The sequence below is a fragment of the Rhinolophus sinicus genome, linkage group LG10 (assembly GCF_036562045.2).
Source record: "Rhinolophus sinicus isolate RSC01 linkage group LG10, ASM3656204v1, whole genome shotgun sequence".
Lineage (NCBI taxonomy): Eukaryota > Metazoa > Chordata > Mammalia > Chiroptera > Rhinolophidae > Rhinolophus > Rhinolophus sinicus.
In genome coordinates this window covers 107,814,428-107,831,602 of record NC_133759.1, presented here as the reverse complement: position 1 = coordinate 107,831,602, position 17,175 = coordinate 107,814,428, and the positions used below count along the sequence as shown (strand labels likewise).

Below are 17,175 nucleotides of genomic sequence, written 5' to 3'. Positions count from 1 at the left end.
CATTTTGGGTTATAATCTGATACTATGTTATTTACCTTTTTGCTCAAATTGTTCCAGCATTGTCCACTGGGAGGATTTTCATTTTCAGCAAACTCCTGTGTCCCTTAGAGAGAGAGAGAGAGAGAGAGAGGTAGTTTAGCCCTTCCTTACTCTATGGCACTAGAAGACGCTCCAGGGTCATCTTGTATATTTCCTGTCCAAGCCGGAGAATCAAGTCATTTCTCCAAGGAGCCCAGGCTCCTTTTATTGGGGAATAATATGGAAATTCAAATCTGGCACTGGATGTGCTCATTGCTGCTGGGGTGTCTTAGCTTCGAGTCCCTCGGGGCTGACAAAGCAAGCAAATATATGTGCAGATACTACCCTATGTATGGACACATATCTATAAATATTTCTGTGTGTCTCCATCTCCAGCTGTAGTAAGCTAAACATGAGTTCATACCAGTATCCCTCCTCTCATCTAGTACCACGTAGATCATTCTAGCTTTTCCCCTTTGCTTGTCTGTAACCTCCCACTCCAACAGCGAAAGCTGGTTCCCACCTCCATTTACTTGATTGTCCAATTCCAGTATGCACGTATAGTGCGCTTTCAGAATTGCTAACCTATACCTCCATGGGAAACAACTTTACCATCTAGAGCACAGTGCTCTGGCTCTTCCTTTTGCTTTTAGTTTTATAGACTTCACTCATTTCCAGAATTACTTAGCTCAGCATCTTTTCTCCCATCCGGACCTTTTTTATGGCCTGACTCCCCCCTCCCCCCACCAATAAAACCTGGCCTGTGGGGCTCCAGTGGTGGTGTGTGTGGGAACTGGATCCTGTGCCCTACGGAGTCCCATCAGCCCCCTCTGCCATCAGTAGACTGAGTGACACCCCTCACCCCAGACACCTCAGTTGAATCCTCAGTCCATCTGCCAAGCTCTGACCCCATGGGTGTGCCGTCCCCAGGCCCCCTCATCAGTGTTCACTCCTGCCTGAGGACCATGCAGCAGGGGCCTGCCACCCTGAGCCCTGGCCAAGCTGTCCAGCCATCCTGCTGTTCTACCTGGTAACGGGGGCCCTCTCAGGTTACTCAGAGGATCACTTTGCCTTAGAAACTCCAGCTGTCACCTCGGGCGCACCAGTAATTGATGCCAGGGCACTGAGCAGCAGATGTTCACAAGTGCTGGGTTCTGTCACCGTGGCCATCGCAGTCACCCATAAGGAAGGTGAGCAAACCTGGGGAGGAGGTGTGGCACCCAGTATTCTGGGATGAGGGGTCCTGGGATGCCTCCCTCTCGTGCACTGAGATAGCCCAGCCAGCCCTGTCAGGAGCCCGGATTCCTGTTTCCAGGCAAAGGTGAGGGGGGAAAGAGTGGCCCACATAGGGAGCTCTGGGTAGACGGGAGAGGGCTTAGGCCAGTCTTCCAGGCTGGGGACGCACTGGAGGGCTCAACATGGTTAAAGCCGGGGCGTCCGAGTGCTGGCAGTGTTTTCAGCCCTGTGGGCACCAGAGTTTGGGTGTGCAGGTGTTGTTAGGAGTTGCCTGCTCTGGCTTCTGACAGGCAGCCCTGCCGCAGGTGTGTTGGTTACAACAGGTGAATACTTGGAGGGGGAGCATGTGTCCTTGCCCCAAATTCAGAGTTTCCAGCCAGTCCCTCCTTGACTGTGGAGGAGCTGACTGCTTCTCTCACGGTACAAGCCCCTCCGAGACCTGGTGATGCCCCACCCCTCCTGGGCCCGGTGGACCTAGGAGTCTGGTGCTGCCACCAAGAGACAGAGGATGTGTCCCTGAGGCTCCATGGCAGCCGCACAGTCTGGCAGAGGAGGATGTGGGCCCCTGAGGTGGGACAGCCGCTGTCCACCCCACCCAGGGTGAGGAGTTGTCACATTATGCTCTCTGGTGGGCGGGTGACACAGGTTCTCACTGAATGTCGCTCAAGGACATTACTGCTTAGTCCATGATGCTATGGAACCCTGGGTCCCTCCCAGCCCGCAACTCTCCAGCTTCCAAAAAGTGTCCCCTAGGCGTTCTGGGAGAGGCCAGCTGCTGGGAGAGGGAGCAAGAAGAATGACTCCCAAGCATCTGAGGAGGGCTGAGGGGCACCCGAGACCAGGGCCTTCAAAATCCAACCCTGAGAGTTTCTTTTGAGCCAGTCGGGAAGTCCTCAGAACTGTGCACTCCCCTGGAAAACTAAGCCATATCGCCTACAATTCCAGAGGCCATCCATGGACTCCTCTGAAAGGAATCCCTGCTCTACAGACGTATGGAAACACACACCCACAGACAGCTCCATCCAGGACTGTCATCCTCGTGCCGCCAGGCTGTGTTTGTGCCTCCAGCCCACCTCAGCAGGCCATACAGTCGGCCTCTTGGAGGACAGAGTCACCTCCTCCCTCTGAGCCTGCCGTAGAGCCAGAATCCTAGAGACCCCAAAGCAGCCACAGTGCTTCCCCAGCGAGGTCAGAAGGAGAGTCTTAGAACTCACAGGGCAAATACTCTCCAAATGTCAGTAGGAATTTGTGAGCTCATGTCACTGGGAAGTCCTTTTGTCTTATAGAAGTTTGTGGATTTCAGGCACAGCTGGATCCAGGAGTTCAGACACTACCTAGGAACTGGTCCTCCACATGGAGGCAGAGAGATGTCAAGGCTCACACACACACACACACACACACACACACACACACACACCCGGGGGGGGGGGCTTTAAATGGTATGCAGTTGTGTGTACAGGGCCACAAGGAATCCCACGTGTTGTCTCCCTCTCCAGCCGAACGGCCTCTGCTGCCATGCCGGCCACCAACCAAGGCTGGCCTGAGGACTTCGGCTTCCGACTGGGTGGCTCTGGCCCTTGCTTCGTCCTGGAGGTGACAGAGGGGAGCAGCGCACACGCCGGGGGTCTGCGGCCAGGGGATCAGATCCTGGAGGTTGAAGGGCTCGCCGTGGGTGGCCTGAACCGCGAGGGCCTCGTGCGTCTGGCCCGGCGCTGCCCGCGCGTGCCTCCCAGCCTGGGCGTGCTCCCGGGCCCCAGCGGCGGCCCCGGCGCGGGATCCGGCCCAGAGACCCCAACCGCAGTCTTGTGGCCTCCGCGCCCTGGCCGCGGTCTCTCCTTGGGCCGTGAGCTGCTGCGCCTCGCGGGCCGCAAGCGCCCTGACTTGGTGCACAGAGAACGCAGGCGCAAGGCCCAGGAATTCAGCCGCAAGGTAGGGCCCTTGGGGTGGGTGAGGGCTCCTGTGGGCGGGCACGTCCGGCATGCTGCCACCCAGAGTGGGCCAGGAGCTTGAGGCGCCCATAACTTGCAACTGAGGAATCTTCTAAGGACAGGTTTACCAGAAATTTAATGATACTCAAGTTTCATGGCCCTGAACCTAACTAATTTTGTAATTGTGTTCGCTTGGTTTGTGGGGGTTGCTTTTCTTTTTTCTTGAGATATAGGGGTATACAGTAAAGTGTATTAAGTGTACAGCTCAATAAGTTTTATATATGAAAGCACCCTTGTGACCACCACTCTGATCAAACTGTAGACTAATAAAATACAGATAATAATAGGAAGGAGGCTGTAGAATGATTTCTTCACCCCAGAAGGTTCCTATGTCCCCCTTTCCTTGTCTGTCTGCTCTATCAGGAGGTAGCCGCTATCTGACTTCCACCATTACAGATGATGGTTGCATCTGTTACCTTCATATAAATGGATCCGTGCAGTATGTGCTCTTTAGGGCCAGACTTCAGTGGTCAGCATGGTCGGTGACTTGCATCCGTGTGTGTGTGGCAGTGGATCGTTCTTTCTGTTGTCTGTGTTGCTAACGTGCTGTCTTCGTCCACTTGGGCTGCTGTAACAACATACCAGAGACCTGGTGGCTTAGGAACAACAGGCATTTGTTTTATTTCTCACCGTTCTGGAGGACGGAAGTCTGGGGCCAGGGTGCCAACATATGGCGTGAGGGTCCTCTTCTGAGTGGCAGACTTCTGTCCGCATGTGACAGAAGGAGCGAGCGAGCTCCCTGGGGGCGCCTTCATAAGGCCACTGATTCTATTCATGAAGGCCTCACTCTCGGGACCCAACCACTTCCCAAAGGCCCCAACTCGGCGATGTTAGGTTTTCAACATACGATTTTTTTTTTTTGGGGGGGACACAAACATTTAGACTGTAGCAACTAATAATGTCTGCTAAATCCCAGGTGATCTGCTCTAGAAACAAAGGTCTGTCCCAGACTCCATCCAATCCCTGGAGTCAGAAAGAGGCACAGTTAGAGCCTGCAGCAGGGCAGGCTGGACATGCAGACCTGGCCCGGAAGCAGGGCCTGGGTGGTCATTAGCAGAGGGTGCAATCTGATGGGCTGCCCGGGCCAGCTGCGGTGTGTTTTCTGGCAAGGGGGCATAGGAAGTGATGGATTCTGGTTAGAGCTCACCAAGCACCTCCAAAAGCTGAGAACAAATCCCAAAAAAAGTTTGCCTCAGGAAGATCAAGGGCATCTATGGAGCCCCCCATCGGTTTTCAACAATCAGCTCCTGGGTTCTTGCCAGCAGCCTCGCTGCCCCAGTTTTTCCTCCTTGAAGAATCTGATATTTAATAGAAAATCCATTAGTGTCCCGTGATGGTGCCTCATGCTTAGATGTAGGTTGAGAGCAGCTGGATAATAGCTGACACCAAAACCGCGCTGTGGCACAGGCCCCAGGAGCGAGGACTATTTTTTCCTTTCTTACATAAAACATCTTTCCCGCTAGCCATGTTCTCCTTGGAATTGAGGCTGCAGCTGACTTTGATTTCAAAGCCACTAACCTTCCTGGACATGGTGGGAGCACGAGGAGGGGGTGCCCTGCCCTGCAGCCTGCTCTCGTCACCAAAAGGGAAACTGAGATCGGCAGGGGAACTACAGGAAATGCAAAGCGAGAACGGCCAGCCACTTGCAGCTCTTTGGTTTGGTTCCATAAACATTCACCGAGTGCCTACTGTGTGCCAGGCCCTGTGCTTGGGGCTGGGCAGGAGTAAGACATCAGGTCTGGGTCTCAGGCCATCATACCTGGTGGTGGAGACAGACAGTAACACCATCTTGGGGTGCGCATGTGCTAGGACTCAGGCACACGCAGAACGCGGCCCCTGACTGCTTCTATGGCGTCACCACCTCTGAAATGCCTTCCTTCACCCCCTTGTGCCACCATCTAGGGAGCAGTTGGAGAAACAGTTTTGAAGTTCAGGAGCAAGCTCTGGGCTGAAGGTGAAGATGTAGGAGTCACCGTGTGGGGTCCGTGGCCAGAGCACTGTCATGGCGCTGCAAGTGGGGCCGACTGTGGTGGGCAGGGGCCGTCGTATGGAAACAGCAGGTGTAGACAGCGCTGGGCCAGAGAAATAAGAGGGTGACGAGATTGTGGGGCCGGGGGGCTCTGTTTATGTATTTATTTATCGGTTGGGAGAGGCTTGAACTTTTAAACAAGCTGACGGCAAGGAGGCAGCAGAGACGCTGAGATCGGAGCATGTGGCAGTTATCGATGGTGGACCGTGATTGATGTGCAAGGACTGGGAACCCGCTGTGAATGAGACAGGCCGGGAGCTTGCTCTCGTGCGGCCAGCATTCCTGGGAGGAAGTGGGCACATCAAAACACAAGCTATTTCACATAAAGATGACGGACATGAGCGAGTGATGGGGGCCACTTGGACAGGGTGGTCAGGACAGGCCCCCGAGGAGTGACTTTTCGGCCCTTCATCCTCTGAGCGTGGAGGGCGGAGGCGGGGATGTAGTGTCTGTTCAGAAGTTGGGAGGTGGATGGAAGGTGAATGAGTGGCACCGGGCAGTCCTGGTTCTGGCCGAAGTCGCACCCACACGCCCCTGAGAGATGCGTGGCAAACTCAGGCTCACTCAGCCGCCCAGCCTCCCACCTGCACCTCAGGGTCAGCTCGGGAAGTCAGTGCCCAGAGACGATGGCTCACTGACGGCGGCATTATAAAAAGTAACAACGCCAGACACGAGCGCGCACGATGTGTGATCCATTGGCTCATATCCAGTCCGGCACATCCATGGAGACAGAAAAGTAGATTAGTGGTTGCCAGGGGCTGGGGACTAAGGGGATGGGGAGTAGCTGCTTCATAGGTTTCCATTTGGGGGGATGAAAAAGATCTGGGACTAGTGGGGATGATTACACAACAGCGTGAGTGCACTTAGTGCCACTGAAATGGACACGTTAAAATGATTACAATGGTAAATTTTCTTTTGTAAGAATTTTTATTATAACAGTACTAAAAAGCGGGAGGGGGGGAGCAATGATAACGTGTGTTTCTTTTCCTGACTATATGTCATGTAACTTCACTGTAGAAGAAATGGAAGCCACTGAATTATTAAAAAATCCAATCACTATAAAAGTTAGTGTGTATTTCCTATGCACATGTGCAATTATATATAATAAAAAAGTAACACTGTGTGTTACTTTTGATAACCTGCTTTTTTTACTTCCCTATTTATCACACTTTTCTATGTATTTTATAACAGCTTGATTGAGATACAATTCACGTAGCATGCAATTTACTCATTTAAAGTGTACAATTCAGTGGTTATTAGTGTATTTGCCACAGTCAATTTTAGAACATTTTCATCACCCCAAAAAGAAACCCTGCACCCTTTAGCCGTCACTCCCCATTTCATGATTTTAAATGAGCCTGACAGCATCATCCTTACTGGGTAAATAGTACCGCATTGCAGCAAATCGGAAACACTGTCAATGGCAAGATGCACCATTGTTTTATTAACGTCAATTAACCCATGAAATTAACCCATGAAAAATCCCTGCCAATTAACCCATGACACATGCTTTCTCATCGCCTTCTTGTCACTTAATTTCGTAGTTATTGAAAAAGGACTTTAGTCTCATTTGGACATTCTTAGTACTAGCAGTGCACATAGCTCAGCGGATGTAACAATATGAATACCTATGACCAAATTCACACACGCACAGGCATGACAATTACCCACAAGACACACACTGATCTCAGAGATGTTAAACATGAAAAAAAAATTACCCTAGAATCAACGATGTCCAGTATTGCAGAGTATGGAGTGAACTTGGCAACAAAACAACGGACATCAACTCCACTAACTTCAGCAGGAAAGGAATTTGTGGGAGGGACAGTTCAGAGAATCAGTGCTGGAGACCCAGACTTAGAACCAAGAAAAGATCGCAGCCTGGAGCATAGCTGTCCTGAAGTATCCTTCAGGAAGAGTCTGCTCAGGGTGCATGACGGGACTCTGCCACTGTCCTGACCAGCCTCTGCATCATCCCTTCAAGAGCCAAAGCCCTGGGCAAGAGCTTCCAAATGGCCAAAGCTACAACATAACTGCCAATGTCTTGCCTCCTACCAGGAAAAAGCGTTCCCTCCTTTCTTGGCTAAATAGCCAATAAACTACAGATGTCCCCCGATTGGATGTGCGACATGCCCATTTCCACAGACTCCTCTGAATAGATCCACATCAGCTGCTTTGTACACGAAGGTGAAGAGAATGGAAGTCCAGAGAGAGCACTGAGGGCATCCAAATTCAGGGCTATGCGTGCATGCCAGAGCTTTTTTCGTGGAGCCAGAATGTTCTCTGTAGAATCTCTCAGTGAACAGTGTGGTAGAAGGGAGCACAGTTTTATAAGAACAGTAACTAGCAATTATTGGGTGCCTGGAGCACATTTAAGCTCTTGTATTGTGATTCCTGTGATTCTTACATTATTCAGTGGAAGGGCTGTCTCTGGGCTTGAGTCCTGACCCCGTAACCCTCGGCAAGTCCTTTCACCCCTACCAGCCTCAGTTTCCTTAGATCCTAGCCATGCCCACGTCTCAGGGCTGCAGAGGTTTCAAATGGAGTGACTTGGGCAGTGCCCCTCGTGTCAGCTGTCCTGTGGAGGTAAACTGAGAAGGAAGGAGGGGGTGAGATTCCCTGGGGTTCTGCCCTGGGTCCCTTGTGATCAATCATTCACAGGACCCTTCCCTGCAGGTGGACGAAATCCTGGGGGACCAGCCGACTGCCAAGGAGCAGGTGTTCGCTGCACTGAAGCAGTTCGCGGCCGAGCAGCGGGTGGATGATCTGGTGTGGGCACTCACCCTGGCACTGCCCCGCGAGGCCCGTGGGCCACTCCTGGACAACCTCAGGTACCTCAGTCTGGGGTGGGATGGGCAGGAAGGGCGTGTCTCATTTCGCTCAGGGGAGCCCCACCGCCATCCCAGGCATTGCTGCCACTGCGTGGCCTGCTCCTGACCTGGACCCCAACACCCCTTCAGTCCCAGAACGAGGGTGGGCCAGTGACCCCGGGAAGAGCGGTTGTTGCCTGTGCTGGATGGCAGAGCAGCGCTTTGAGAAGGAAAGGGATACTAACCGCTAGGCTGGCCAGGCACAGAGGGACCGACCTCCTGATCTGAAGTCACAGCTGGCCCTGCTCTATCCAAAACCAGGTCATAGAAATCAACAGGATACCAGGAAACTCCCAGTTCATTATGGAGACAGAGCAGTGGCACGATGTGCAGTCCAGGGTCCTGCTGTGGATCCCTGCCACCCAGTCCTATAAACAGTGTGCGCTCTCTGTCCTTTGCTGATGCCAGCTATGTGCCAACCGAGAGGAACACTGTCTGGCTGAATCCACCCAGCACTGCATTTCACAGAGGCAGACTGAGGCTCAGAGAAGTTAAGAGGCTGGCCCAAAGTCACACAGCAAATGAGTGGCAGGCACAGGAATGTGAACCCAGTCAGCTGTGCACTTTCTGCTGTTGTGCTCAGCTTTGGAACCTCTCAGTTTATTTTTCAGAAAAAAAAAATCTGGTGATGCACACCTGGAGTGGTCCAGGGAATCTCCGGAGCCCCCTACCTTCCTCCTGGTTCCTGCCAGGGTCACTGCCCAGCTTTCATCAGGCCCGCCTGGGCCTGAGTGCTGCGTTCCCTGCCTGGATCCTGCGGGGCTTTCTCTCCTGACCCTGCCTCCGAGGCCTCCGACTGCTCCCCCACCCTGACCCCTCCCCCTTCCTGGGCTCAGCCCGCCCCCTCCCCTCGCTGCCATTCACCCCACAGCCTGCCCCTCCCTCTGGGCCTGGCCAATGTCAGGGACGGGGCTGGCCACCCCACCCCCCCACCCAAGCCCGGCGGGCACAGCGTCTCCGCTCTGCAGCGGAGCACAGAAAGCCACCGAAAGAGGCCACCATGAGCTGCCTGGGGTGAGTTAGGGGCCTGCCCCTTGCTGGGAAAATCCCGATAGGAACAAAAAGTTATTTCTGGAGCCGAATTTGCTGTAGAGACCTGCTGGCTCTGAGGGCTCCCTGGGGAGGTGATGATGGACATCCCCCACTCCACCCCTCTCCACCAGGTCTGGGTCAGGGTCGAGGGCAGCCAGGTATCCCCTGAGAACTTAGTGCACGTCCCTAGGCTGCTAGCAGCTGGACTCTGTAGAAGCCCTCTCGGTCCGCTCATCTCCCTTCAGTGCTTCGCCAGCTTCTGTCCCTGCCGCCTCTGTCCAGCCAGCCTGTTCGCCTCTTGGGACAGCCCCCACGCCTGCCTTTCCCGACCCCAGTGGGTCAGGAAGAGCCGGGGTGGGGGAAGCGCCCCCGTGGGCTGGGCGTGCGCGATTTAGTGCCTGGGAAGCAGGACACCTGGGGATGCCCGTTCCCGCAGCATCCCCCGGGCGGGCGCTGCTGGGGCGGATGAAACAGCAGCCTGTGTTGTCAGCTTGTGTCAAGTGCGACAGGAAAATTGGGGAGGCCGCTGGAGGAGGGGGCGGCGCCCCGCTGGGCTCTGCTGGGAGAGGAGTACTCTGGCAGGGTGGCTTCAGCCACCTCCACCTCCACAACCCCCCCTCGTGTCCCAGGGCAGCAATGATCCCCACACAGCACCTTCCCAAGAGAGCTCAGGGGGCCATGGAGGAGTCACAGACGCAGTTTTCTGTGATTCCCAGGACTGAGTGCCCGTGGAGACGGTGGAGGGTAAACCATCAGGGGGGCAATCAGGGTGGGCTCCCCAGAGGAGGCAGCAGGTGTCAATGTCAGGAAGTTGCCAGTGGGGTCTGGTGGGGTGTCCTGTGGAGGTGGGAAGACAGTCCCCAGTGGGGAGTTTATCAGAGCCAGGCATCAGTCACAGAGGTGGATCCCTGAAGGCCAGGGTGAGGACGGTGCCACAGAGGCCACGGGTTTGGGTACCCAACAGTGCCCCGGCATGGGGTGAGGGGCATAAGAGCTACATCTGTGGCCTGGGGTGGGACCCTCTGCCCCCCAGCGAGGAGAGACAAGGTTTACATGAGAGGTTGAGCAGCAAAGGGTAGGTGAAGATACACCTGTGTGTGCCCAGTGCAGGCTGGAACCCCCCACATCACCGCGTGGCCTCCGAGGGCTGGTCCCCATGGCCTACACGGAAGGCTCGGGAAGACAGGAGCAGGAGCAGTGAGACTGAAGCTGGGCCGTCCAGCACAGTAGCCACTAGCCCCGTGTTGCTATTGAAAATTAAATGTAATGAATATTAAATGAAATGTAAAACTCCGCTTCCGAGTCTCACTAGCCATCGTTCAAGTGCTCAGTACCCACACATGGCTAGTGGCGACTGTCTGGACAGCGCACATATTCGTCATTGCAGAAAGTTCTCTTGGCCAGTACTGCGGTGACAGGGAGATTCGGGTCAGTGGCAGGCAGCCACGTCAGCAAAGGGTCTCATCTCCCTTTACAAGGGCAGTTAATCCCACGGCTCAGAGCTTAATTTGGGTCTGTCCCCAAAGGGATCCCAGTTTGATGAAGTGATAAAATGGCTTTCTAATTAGGACAGGCCAGGCAGTTTGGAAAGTGCGACGTGGTTAGGAGCGAACAGGAAAGCTAAGTCAGCTTTGGGGTCTGCTAGTGTTTCAGGGAATGTGGAAGGAGAGGGAGGGGCAGGCATGGAGCTGGCGGAAGATGCTGGAATTTGAAATCCCCACAGACCTAGCTTGAATCCCACATCTACTCACTGGCTGTGCGACCTTAAGCAGGTTCATTGATCTCTGCTGTTTATCTATAAAGGGGGGTTGATAATCCCTGTGTGTCCCCAGCAGGGTTCTTGGTAGGAAATTACACAAATGAACTCTGCCAACTGCAAGCAGAAGAGGTTAGTCGAGAATCTGCGGGTAGCATGTGAGGGAACGTCTGCGCTTCCTTCACCCTCTTCTGCTGTAATGACAAGTGTCAGGGACACTGTCATACAAAATTATGGGGTGAGCTCTCTGACACTGAAGCAGAAGTGCCAGTCATATCTATGTGCTCACTTAGTGAGGGTTCCCCCGGGAGGGTCTCCTTCTCCCTAGAGAGGTTTCTCAACTGCCACACTATTGACCTTTTGGGCCCAATAATTCTCTGTGGTGGAGCCGTCCTGTCCTGTATATTGTAGGATGTTTAGCAGCATCCCTGGCCTCACCCACCGGCTGCCAGAAGCACAGCCCCTTCCCAGTTGTCATTTTGTGACAAGCAAAGCTGTCTCCAGGCAGTGCCAAATGTCCCCAGTTGAGAACTGCTGTGCCGGAGTGATCTGCCTTTGGTGGCACACTCTGGCTGGGGTAGGCGCTTCAGGGCAGGCCAGCTGCTGGCCCCTTCCGGTGCCTTCGCCGGCCCCGAGGCAATGGCTGCTGGCTGTGTCTGGATTGGAGCATGAGTGTTTGCTCTGTGTTGCCATCTCCTCTGCCCACAGCAAGGTGGGCAGTGTTCACAGCCTTCGGGCAGGCCTGGTTCTGGATGCTGGGCCATTGTAGCTCGTACAGATCAACCAGAATGGTTCCAGCATGCTGGGACAGCTGTGGACCTGCGGGTATCAGGGAGCCATGCTGACAGCGAGGGGATATTTCTCTCTCAGGCAGGGCTGAGAACAAGGCCTGGGGAGGACAGGGCACTGGCTCTGGCTTCCTGCTGCTGCCGCCGGGAGAATTGCAGCCCTGAGGTCACCGCAGGGTGGTGGCCTTGCTAGGGTCAGGAAGATGGGGCTGAGGTATTTTGGGCAGCATGGCCTGGACAGAGTACCAGCCCGAAGGTCAGGGGGGCAGCATCCTCCCTGAGATGGGCTGCAGGAATCTGCAGGCAGGCCATGGAGGTTGTCCCTCTCGTGTCTGAGACCGAGGGAGAGTCCCGGGGTGCCCTGCCTCTGAGGTCCAGCCTATCTGGGCGGTGACTGCCACCTGCCAAGGAGAGAGCCTTGTGCTGGTGTCCCCTTGAGCGTGCCCCCAGGAGCCCCTCCCCAGGATGCCCTGGGCTGGCTCCCCGACATCTATCAGCCCTTTCTGGCCTGCAGCCAGGACCTGGCTCAGCAAGAAGGGACAATGCAGTGTGGTCTCCGGGGTCTGCTCCTGCTCTGACTTGCAGGGAGTGGCAGGCCCAGAGCCAGAGGAAGAGTCCAGACCCTCTTTCCTTTTATCTCTCCCCTCCTCTCTGTAGCCTTTCCTCCCCTCCTCTCCCAGGAGGGCACACCCATCTCAGGGAGGCCCTCTGAGTCCCCCACCCACTCACCTGGAAACTGCCCAGCCTGGTGGCCCCTCCTCATGTCTCCTCATTCACCAGGCTTCATACGCTCTCCTTCGTCTGTTTTTAGAATTTAGACACTTGTCCCATCTCAACACCCTTCCTGTTCCCCTCCCAGCATCGCCCCTCCTCTGGTACCCCAACCTCGGGGGTGCCTCCACCTCCCCTTACACCCTGAGACCCTCCCATAGTTCTCCATGGTCTCCCAGTGCAGTGTCAGCCGCTGACAGTGGCATTCAAGGACAATCCCCCCCCCCCCCCCCCCGCGCCCCCGTCTAGCGTCTTCTTTACTAGAGCTTCCCCCTGGGTAGGTCAGGAGGGCTTCCAGGAGCTGGTCCTGGCTTCTGCTGAGCCCCTTGAGGCCCAGGGCGAAGGCCATCCCCTGTTTTACAAGCCCCCCCATGTCCTACAAAAGGCAGTTGGGACTTCCTTTGAACTGTGGGGTTCAGTCTCAGTGCAGTGGGTGTTAGAGACTAGCCACTATGAGGGGAACCCGGCTGCCGCGGCCGGAGAGATCAGAGGCGAGGCTCCTGGATGGGACTAATGGAGGGGGCCAAAAGGAGGCACCGTTGACAGCCTGGAGCTGCGTCAGCTCCGCGGGAGCTAGCTGAAGGGTCCCCCCGGAGGGGCGGGGCCACCGGAGAAGGGGCGGTCGCGGGGGGGGGGGGGGGGGGCCTCGCGCGCTGGCGAGGCAGGGGTGCGTGGAGTCGCCGTGCCCTCGTTCTGCTCTCGAGTTCGGCTGCCCCCTTCCGTCTGCACCCGCTGCGCTGCGGTCGCCGGCTCCAGATGGGGAAGGACCAGGGCTTCTCCCGGCACTTTCGGTAGTTTCCCCACAGCGCCCTTGCCCCCGGGAACCGTGCGCCCTGGGCGCCGAGGAGCTGCCTCTGGCCGGCCTGAGAGGGGATGCGGCTGGGGCCCTGAAGGGCTTCCCTGACCTGGGTGGGCACCTTCCCTGCCTGGCTGGGACCCGAGGGCTGGAGAGGGTGGCCAGAAACAGGAAGGGTACAAAGGGGCGAGTTCCCCGTGTTAGGCGCCCAGAACCCACGAGTGGCCCAGGGACTAAGGGCTGGGGCTGAACAGCTTTGTTTCCTTCCTAGACTGGGCGATTCAAGGGAACTGGACAGAGAGCCGAGTAAGGGAATGTGGTGGAGAGAGAAACCTAGGGCAGCCCCTGGGAGGGATCTGGAGGTGGATTTAGACCTGACCCCCCAGGCAGAGAGGACAGAACTGACCCCTGAGTGCAGCATCACTGTTTGGCCCTAGAATTGTCCTGTGGCCTCAGAGAAACCTTTTGGCACAGCGGAGACCTGTGAGTCCTGGGGCAGCCATAGCCAGGCTGTCAGGGTCAGAGGGGCAGTGATGGGCCACGATGGGCCATGAGACCCCACGGTGCATGGCTCTGCTGGGACAGTAGATTCAAAGCAGGCCCAGGGCTGGGGTGCCTGGGCCACACTGAGCCGCACAGAGGGCCCACACAAGCCGGGAAGGGCGTGTGGCTCCCCAGGCAGCCTGGCCTCCGGCTCAGCCCCAATAACACCAGTCAGGGAAAGGGTCACCCAACCTTCTCCGATCTGAGCAGTTGGTGACTTACAATGTTTTCCACCTTGGTGGAGGGAGCAGGGTCTTTTCTAATTGCTGCTGGAGGATGGAGCTGGGATGGTCATCTGGCCCCTGCCCAGATTGGACCCAGGGGCTGGGGGTGGGGGTGGGGCTCATGCCTTCTGGAGCCTGGGGCTGGAGCCCAAAGCGTGAGATGGACAGTTTCTGGCTTGTCATCTGTCCTTTGCCTGGGCAAGAGGGATGTGGTGGGCCCAGGAGGGTTGGGGAACTCTCAGGCCGATGGAGGTGTCAGGTTCCAGAGACACTGAGTGACCATTTGGGGAATGAGGCTGAGGTTCTAGATTTGGGGGACTTGCTGCAGGTGGGTAAGGATGAGCAGATCAGGCAAGTACGCTCCTGACAGAGCTGAGCAGGCCATTCATTCTGGCCTCCTGGTTTCGTGGGACATCCAGGAGCAGAGCTTACTGGGGGAAGGGCACCCTCCTTCCCGAAGGTCCACGCCCCTTCCCTCCCACCAGGTGGCTATTCTGCCCACCTGGCCTTATTAGTCCTACCCACAGAGGTCCAGGGAACTGAGTGGGGCCACTGGACAACCTCAGAGGGGTTGTATTTCAGCTGGTTCTTCTCCCTTCTCCTCACCATGCCCTTGGCACTGGCTCCTGCTACAAAGATCAGGGAAAAGAGCCATGGGATACAGCCAGGGAGGCCTCACTAGCAACTCACTAGAACTTCAGGGGCCCTTGGCAGAGCCCTGTCATAGTGCCGAGGCCCAGAGACTGGGCTTCCATCCCAGCTGTGCCAACGGCCAGCTGTGTGACCCTGGGAAGTTACGGAGCCTCAGAATCCTCTGCCATGGACCAAGGAGTCCACCAGGAGGTTTACTGCTGCCGTCACTCAGAGGTATGGTTGGGCCACCGGTGGCAGCAGCAGCCCTGTTTCCTGAGTCTCTAAGTCCCTGTCATGTGCTGAGCCCTGGCTGGCTGGTTACTGTGGCTCAGCTGAGCTGCAGACCCAGCCGCCAGCGAGCTTCCAGGTGGCAGAAGAGACCCATGGTCAGCAAAGAACCATCCCATGGTTTGGCCCCCTGCACGGGGAACCATGCGAGCCTCCCCCTTGCTTCTCACCACTTCCAGATGACTTCTCTGAGCAGGGGCCACAGGGCCTTCAGCTTCCAAGCCCAGTGCCTGGCTGGCCCAGATAATAGACTTGCTCAAATATGGAGGATTAAACTGAAGGAAGCCAGTGTTGGCTGTTGAAGGGGAAGCCGGGCTTAGCTAAGGGTGGAGAGAGTGTCCTGGGCAGTCGCAACAGTGTGGGGCAAAGCGAGAGAGGCAGGACTGGAGGTGGTGGTCCTGGCACATTCTGAACAGGCAGCTGTAGAGAGGGCTGGCGGGAGAAGCAAGCAGGACGGGAGTGTGATGGAGCCTGGGGAAGTCTGCCCAGGGCAGACGGTGGCTTGTTTTCTCCAGCCTGGTCACCGGGACTCAGGCTAGGAGAAGGTGGGTGGTGGGGATCCCTGGCTGGGGCTGGCCTGTCAGGTACAAGGGCATGAGATGAGGGAGTGGAGGACAGGCCGCAGAAAGGAAGACAGGCTCGGGGAGGACCTGGTCCAGGGCGGGCTTTGGGGGTATTGAGGTCCCCCAGAGGCCAGAGTAAGGGGGACGGTGGAGGGAGCCGCGTGCCACAGCCCTTGTGTGACCCCAGCTGGTTGGGGCGCAAGTCTGGGCACCAAGAGGGAGACTGAGAGGCGAACGGCTTAGTCCCAGGCAACCCTGAGCCGAGGGCTGCGCCCACGGGGAGGCGCCTTTGGGCCGTGGTTTGCAGCGATCGGGGCACAGTCGGGGGACGTGCCCCGACTCTTCCGTCGTCGCTGGCAGGATCTTCATCCCCAAGAAGCACCGGGCGCGCTTCGACGAGGTGGTGTCGCAGGGTCTGCTGGGCAAGCTGTGCCGCGCCCGGCGGGCGCAGAGCGCGCAGAGGCTGCGCCGGAGCCGCAGCGAAGAGCGGCCCGAGCGCCTTCTGGTGTCCACGCGCGCCAGTGCCGCCCCGCGCCGCCCAGACGAGCCACCCCCGCGCAAGGCAGCCTCGCTGCTGGGCTGCCGCGCAGGCACCGGGGGCGTACGCAGGTACCCAGGGTGGGGGGGAACGGGCACCGGCTGCAGGCGCCTCCTGGTCAATGCGTGGGCTCGCGATGGAGACCTGGGCAGAGGGCGCGGGCGCGGGGCTGGACACCTGGCGGGTGGCGGGGTGGGGTATGTTAAGAGGAGTGGGACACGGGGCATCTCCATCCCCTGCGTCCCCCAGCCCCCCCCCCCCCTAGCCCGGCACACTGCCTGCCCCCAGCCTGCCCCTTCTTTCTTCCCAGGACAGTCCGCGTCTACAAGGGCAACAAGAGCTTCGGCTTCACTCTCCGTGGCCATGGGCCTGTCTGGATCGAATCTGTCCTGCCCGGTGAGTGGTGGGCGGGTGTCCAGGATGGGGTGAAGGGCCCTTTAGGCCTCTGCTCAGCACCCCTCTCCACCCCAGATACCAACCTCATGTAGCAAGTGTCCTCTGAGTATCCCAGAGCAGCAGATATAAACCATCTATCTGCCAGAGTTGGCACAAACCCCGTCCAAGTTCAGGATCACTCTTGAGCCAAGAGAACCAAGTTCTCCATCCAGACCTTTCCTACGTCCACAGGGATGGCTGGGGCACTTCCTAGAACAGGCAGCCAGGACAGCGCTGGTGTCTGCCTAAGCTGTGCCCTGGGCAACATTCCCTGTGCCAGAGTGTTTGCTATGAACTTGACACTTGTGGGCAGTCCAGACCCAGAGAGGCAACAGGCTTCAGGGCCCTGGCTCGTTATCCACTTCCCCCAATCTGGACTCCCCTCCTCCTCCAACTCAACCTGCTCCTTCTTGCTCCTGGAATGTGTTATCTTGAAGAAGGCAGAGCAGGAATTCCTCCTTCCTGCCCTCCAGTGGGTGCAGGGCGAGGACAGGGAAAGGGGAAGAAGCTCATTTCTTGCTGAGGGGCCCATTCCAGTGTGGAAGGTCTGGGGTGGGGGTGGGGGGGCAGAAACGTCTCCTGGCGCTGAATTGAGCACTCCCTCCTTGTAATCACCACCTGCCCCGTCCTGCACCAGTCACCTCCCAGCACCTGAGCATGATGCTCC

The 17,175-nt window shown here is 56.9% G+C and overlaps 1 protein-coding gene across 9 annotated transcripts in view; it reads left to right on the top strand.

Annotated features, from left to right (window-relative positions):
- The window catches only part of GRID2IP (Grid2 interacting protein), a 48,056-nt gene that overhangs the window by 18,033 nt on the left and 12,848 nt on the right, over positions 1–17,175 (top strand). For 4 of the 9 annotated variants that reach the window (XM_019753653.2, XM_074313947.1, XM_074313948.1 and 1 more), the window contains exons 3-7: positions 1,095–1,208; positions 2,751–3,183; positions 7,948–8,102; positions 15,896–16,144; positions 16,384–16,469. In XM_019753653.2, the coding sequence (XP_019609212.2) occupies positions 2,770–3,183; positions 7,948–8,102; positions 15,896–16,144; positions 16,384–16,469 (904 nt within the window). In that variant the 5' untranslated portion in view covers positions 1,095–1,208; positions 2,751–2,769. Of the gene's footprint in view, positions 1–1,094; positions 1,209–2,750; positions 3,184–7,947; positions 8,103–9,073; positions 9,156–13,125; positions 13,280–15,895; positions 16,145–16,383; positions 16,470–17,175 lie in introns of those variants that run through there. The other 5 variants (XM_074313951.1, XM_074313950.1, XM_074313949.1 and 2 more) reach the window with 2 other exon arrangements.